At 29.4% G+C, this 6,389-nt stretch overlaps 1 protein-coding gene across 1 annotated transcript; it reads right to left on the bottom strand.

Annotated features, from left to right (window-relative positions):
• Window positions 1-2,247: 2,247 nt before the first annotated feature.
• On the bottom strand, window positions 2,248-5,759 carry LOC149545734 (LOB domain-containing protein 12-like). Its single transcript, XM_089794346.1, has 2 exons — window positions 5,598-5,759; window positions 2,248-2,616 (listed from the first exon to the last, which is right to left on the bottom strand). The coding sequence occupies exons 1-2, from the start codon at window positions 5,757-5,759 to the stop codon at window positions 2,311-2,313; spliced, it is 468 nt and encodes a 155-aa protein (XP_089650472.1). The 3' UTR covers window positions 2,248-2,310.
• Window positions 5,760-6,389: the final 630 nt, after the last annotated feature.

The following is a 6,389-nucleotide window of genomic DNA, read 5'->3' as shown; positions in this document are numbered from 1 at the left end:
TCTACTTTTCTTGTTTATATTTTAATACCTAGGTAGCAAGGCATAGTGTTAATCATTTCAACCCCTATTTGTGGGAATAGAATCTTACCACAAAATTTGAGGCTTCTTTGAGTGCATACACCTCAAGAAGCTTTAGGTATTAAAACCTCTTCCTCTTTGTTCCATTCTACCAACCCTCTAGGATGTGAAGACAATATAGACTGTGGCTGCAATAAATGTAGGATTATTTGGTGATAGTGACTCTCGCATGATTTTTAATCCCAATTATTCTTTAAGGTGGAAGTGACTCTCTTGGGGTTGAGGATAGCATGCAAGACTTTATATGATGAAGTTCCTCTCTTAGAATATTTGAGTTCTTACGACCTCCACATAAAGTATTCAATTCACAACACTCAGCATCAAATTAGTAATTTGGAGTGCTTTTCCTTTTGCTAGTCAAAGTTGCAAAGTAGTATGTACATTCTTCTTTCATCTTGCTAACATTCTATAGTTTTTTATCATGTTTCTAGCTCCATTTATTTCTATCTCCATATAGAGATTGGTTTGGGTTTTGTTTTTTGTAAACAATATTTTATTTTGGATTATTAATGTCTATGCTCACAATGATGCAGTTGATCGATAGAAGCTATGGCATGAGCTAATTGAGCACCTAGCACATGATACCGAGGTCATCTAGAAGGACTTCAACACAATTTAGCTAGAGTCCAATAAGGATGCAATCTTTCCCATTTTCATAGAGAGGGTTATGAGTTAGATAGAGGTTAGGATTTAGTGAGTGAATGAGTGGGTGAATTTGTGTTTGAAAAGGAGATAGAGGGAGTGAGAGAGATCATTATTTCAAATTGATGGCAAAGAAAATATTGATTTCCTAGTATTATTTTAGCTACATTATCTTTTAGATCTATTCAATATATTTCCAAGTCATTTTTAACATAGTCGTAGTCAGTATGTGGAAGTTATCACTTCCAGAGTGGAGCCTATTTTTATTTCTTCAAAATCAAATCAGATTTTGAAGAGATTTTTCATCCTATAAACCCAATCAGGTTTTATTTTTTTATGTATTTTTCCAGGCTTGGTTACCAAGTTTAGCTGCTTTTTATATTTTCAAATAACTCAATTGGGTTATTGACACTTTTAGATTTTTTTGTGTGATGTCCACTAAATTATACACTATCTTGGTGCACACAACTAGATAGAGAGATTGGGTTGATTGGTTTGTAGCACAAGACAAAGTAAGGATGTGGGAGAATGATTATGAGGTTAGTTTGGAATTCTTTGAAACATTTGGTAGAGAAAATAAGGATATTATTAATGTGGAGGAACCCCTATCCCCCTTCTTCGTGCATGTGATTGGCTCCCATTGTTATGTTATGTAATTCAATGTCGCATATATTTTAGTGCATATATATTTCTATACTCCCTCTGATTTGTGCATTTCTTGACATTTTCAAAAGTTCTTGTTATGCTTTTGAATTCCATAGAGGACTATTTATCTATAATAGATGCAAATTCTTGATCCTTCATTCTTCTAATATTAAAAACTTTTAATGTGTAATTTCTCACTTTGATGTTTCAATAATGGTTTGAATATCATTCCTTCACATGTTCATGTTGTTTCATCTAATATTATTAACTTGTCAATGAGTAAGAAAGATATCTTTCTATGGAAGATGATATCTGTTACAAGTCACAAATTGGATAATGGCAATGAAGAAGAAATTTTAGCAACACTAGATGGAGACTAGAACTTTATGGCATTTGAAATATGAGCTGCTATTCACTAACTATTATTTGCAACATCTTAGGTGGTCATCTGAGGGATTTTCATCTAGCTATGGCCTTTCATCAATGCCTCGTCCAATTGAGTTGTACAATATTTGAAAACAATATAATATATGCATTCTACCTCTTGTTTATCTAAAAATAAAATTAATTGAATAAACAATCTCTTAACTATATAACAGTCAATGGTCTAAAAGTCTATTCATAAAAGAATCAAATTAATTAAAAAAATATATAGATAAAATATTAATTTTCAAATTTTTTATAAATAGCTTATTTAAACATAAAATGATTTAATCATAAAACAAAACCAAACATAAATATTTTTCAATTTTAAATTCAACAAAATAATAAATAAGTTTTGTATTCATATTAACAATTCTTTCTAAAATAACTCTCTATGAAATAAATGTCATATGCTTAGATAATACAAAACACTTTGAACTGTTAGGGAGGAAAGTATTAATTAAAGCTAGTCACGATTACAGTAATTAGTTGACGTTAAAAGAGACATATTCATCAGTAAGTTCATATTGGCTTGTATAAAAATGAACGCAACTCCTCGTAGAAAGTATCCTCAGTTGTATCAGTATAATACAAATTATCCTGAACATCTGGAGATCCAACGCTCGCAGAGAATCCAAGCTTATCATACTTAGAATGCATATTCACGAGCTCTTCTTGCTTAGCCATCAGCTGAGATCCTAACTCGGATATTTGTTTCTCTAGTTCATGGATTACTCCAGCACTTCCGTGGACGGGGTCCTTCACTCTTGCATTTGCTTCAAACACCAAACTATTTACTGCATCTTCTCTTTGCTCACTCTCCAAGCTCTAAAGCAACATCAAATCAATATATGAGCCTCACAATCAGATTTATGCATAATTGTTCAGGCACCTTTGAAATTAGAATCTTAAGCACTTTGTAGACTCTTCTATTTAGATAGTTTATAAATTGTAGGAAAAAAAATATTTCATAGAAATCTCTAGTTTGAATCTATACTTACAAATTAAAATTAAACTTGGCAAGTTAGACTATAAATCTCTAAATATATGAGTATGGAACAAGTTCTACTAGTTTACAAAATAAGTTTCATAGTTGAATAAACTCAACATATTTAATCTAAAGAGAGTAGATATTAGAATTCTTTAGATATGGATAAAATAACATTAGAAGCAACCACAAAAGAGAAGGGCAACAAAACATGAGTTATAGGTGGGAAGATGATTGTACATTGAAGAGATGAATTGGATAGACAAGAACACATTCAAACATAAATAATTTCTCATATAAATGAAATAAAAATCAATTATATAAAATAATATTATCAAGTTGAAAATAATTTAGATTGAAATAGGAGAGGCACTAATTGAAAGAAGTCTATATCCTTTTAGAATACATTTTTTCATAAGAAAACTCACCATAAGTAGAGGAGACAAATAAATCTACAAAAAAAAAAAAATCTATTTATATGTGTAGATGTCCAATAAAAATATTTATTCGTACATTATTGTAATCCTAGGTTGAGGTATTCTCCAAGAAAATAAAGAATACGACCTTAGACATTAGTTCAATAGGGATTATAGCAAAGAGGGAGCAAAAGAAGTATTTGTATTTGCTATAAGTAAGTTATAATAGTCTAATTAAATAGATAGAAATTAGATTTAATAATTACGGTTAAATAAGATATATAATCTGGTGATATTATTTTATTTTAAGATTACGTTAAACTTAGTGATTATAATTTCATTAGATAGATAGTAAATTGAATATAGTTATTATAATTTGATAAAAATATTTAATATAATTTAATCAATATTTTATTATTACATTAATGGTAGTAATTATAGTTTAGTTACATTGAAGTTAAATAAATAGTACATTAAATTCAATAATTCTAATTTGGTGATAGTATTTAATATAATTTAATCTATATATTTTTATTTTAGAAAGATTTAAAAAGCATAAGATTATAGAAATTATCATTGCTTTAAAAAGGGGGGTAAATCACTAGATAGATAGGTAGATATAAGTGATTGGAATAGTATATTGCCTAAGACAAATACAACAAGTGGCTTATTACTTGTCTTCTATTTTAATATAGATTTAGTTTTAATTTAATAAATTTAGTTTTAAAAATGTTATATAGTTATATTTTTTTATAATAATATTAGATTAAATTTAAATTTAAATTTTATTTATAAATATAACTATTGATCTATATGTTCTATTACATTTCTTAAAAGAAAATATAATATAAGTAATATCATTTTAAAATATTTTGAATTGAATGAAAAAAATTATATTATAAAAGAAAAAAAAATTAAAATATAATAAATACATTAAAAAATTAATAATTTTTTTTTCTAAAGTATTAATTTTAAAATTATCAAATTTGGCATAAGATCTAAATGAATTCATACATAAAAAATATATTAAACATTAATGGATTCACCCCATCAACTCCTAGAAAAATATTTTCTAAAAACTAAAAAGTTAAAAAAAATTCCATCTATGCTACACACAATGTATTGTATTAGTTTATAAGAAAATTTTAAAATGATTATTTCTAAGTTGTAGAAATTAAAAAATTTAATCACTAGTTAAAAGCACAAAATTCTAAATGTATAACAATAGTACTTTAGCCTATCAACAAGTACTAATATTACTACAAAATGACATGGTTCTGAATTTATTTTTTACCATACATACATATTTCTAACTTTCTTGATGACATATTATGAAAATACCTAACTTTGGCCTTCGAATGGTTAGTGGCATCACAAGTTGATCACGCACGGTTGTCATCACATTGTAATGGGTCCCATCGTACCATCAGAATCTCCAAATATGCATAATACGAGGTATCCAAAGATGCATTTTAGGTAGCATAGTCTAATACCTGGAATAATTTTAGAGGAGAATCATGTTTATATTGTTTGTTAAGAGATCATCAAAGTCACTCTGATGATAGATCCATTGAGTCAACATAATTTCATGATACTATCTGAAGGGCTTCAAATTTGGAAGCTTCGACAGCCAAGAATAAGTTCCACTCAAACAGTGCCCATCAACATAGCCCAAGTGACCATTCAACAAGGGATTTCTGCAATCCAAGGAATTGCCGAAGTGTCTATAACAATCTTGGAGAGAAATAGATATGAACCACCTATAGAGAGCTCTATGTTTCGGAAAAGAACTTGTAGAAGTGAGTGAACTCAACACTTAATGTCCCTCTAGGGGTCCTAGCTGGTTTCATTCTCTTTCACATTAGAGACTCGTCTTACAGGGAAATAGAGTGGTAGCCTTGATTGATGATGGGGACACCTGTAACTTCAATGATAAGGAGTCGGTGACTGAGATGAGACTGAGGATAGATAGATGATTCTGAGAGATTTAATCTTGCAAAGATTCAAGTGCTCTTACAAGCTTTGAACCTCTTCAAAGTAAAAAAAACATCGTCATACATTGACATCTGAGTAGAAACACCCACAACTTCAATGACAAGGGATTCGTGGCTTACATATATAGAATGTTCAAACTTAAACTTCAAATACTGATTACCCACAACTGTTAAAACATAACAGTCCATATTATAAGATTCAATGTGGATGATAGTAGCTAATCCCTAAGCAACAAACTCGGATAAAAAAGCTCAGCAGGTCTATTAAACAATCAACTAACTCTCCTTTAAGAACATAGAAATCTTAGCAAAGGAAATAAACTTTAGACAAGTGCTGGTTGTGTTCAAAAGCAAGAAGCTGTCAGATATATTTCATCAGAAAATGAAAACACGTTCATGATGAGAACTTACTTGGAGCAGTTTGATCATATAGCTGATTCCAAACACTCTTTGCACGACCCTGAATTTGTCCGGATCATCTGGCGGAAAATGAGGAGCCAAAATGCAGTCCTTTGAACATTTCTTGCGTTGCAATCGACAGGCTGCGCAGGATGTAATTTGTCTTTTCGCCATCTTTGCTTGTAATACGAACCCTAACATAAACAAACCCTCCTTATAATTAACTCCAAGTGAGAAATTGTTTTATCGTCCCCAACACGCAATTTTTCGTGATTGGATAAAACCAATTGCCCCTTTCCTCGAAGGAACCATGGAATGATAGTTTCGAAGAAAACACAATTCCATACTAGTTTCAAAGTCAAGCAAGGACCCGTGGTGAAAACGCGTATTAAAAAAAATAAAACTTATGTAAGTGTTTTTTGTATAAATATATTATTCTCCGGTTTTGGTCTGGTATTTATCATTAAAAGAATAATTATTTTATTAAAGAGATGTATTAATATAATAACAAGTGCCATATAGTGGCCTTGCCAACATATGTTTTTAAATTAGTTTTATAAGGGAATAGTTAAAAATTATTTAAAGTTGATTATTTAGTTTGTTTTTAATTAAATTATTATGAAAAAAATTAATTAATTATTTATTATAATTTTAAAATGTAAATCTTAGTGTGATTTTTTTTTTTTCAAAATGTAATAATGATTTTAGTGTGTATTAAACTAGATCTTAGTGTAATGGCTTACCTTCTCTTTCCCATCTTCAATTTGTTGATGATTCTGCTCTTGTTGGTCTTGCTAGGATCAA

Source organism: Cupressus sempervirens, chromosome 7 (genome assembly GCF_028749045.1).
Source record: "Cupressus sempervirens isolate cs-2001-9-10 chromosome 7, ASM2874904v1, whole genome shotgun sequence".
NCBI classification, from domain to species: Eukaryota; Viridiplantae; Streptophyta; class Pinopsida; order Cupressales; family Cupressaceae; genus Cupressus; species Cupressus sempervirens.
The sequence above is the reverse complement of the archived record's forward strand: the minus strand, read 5'-3'. Positions and strand labels throughout refer to the sequence as shown.

Excerpts from the sequence above, each read along its gene's own strand:
- LOC149545734 (XM_089794346.1), bottom strand. The coding sequence starts at position 5,759 with ATGGCGAAAAGACAAATTACATCCTGCGCAGCCTGTCGATTGCAACGC. Across the intron at positions 2,617-5,597 it reads ATATGATCAAACTGCTCCAA|AGCTTGGAGAGTGAGCAAAG; the intron begins GTAAGTTCTCAT and ends ATGTTGCTTTAG.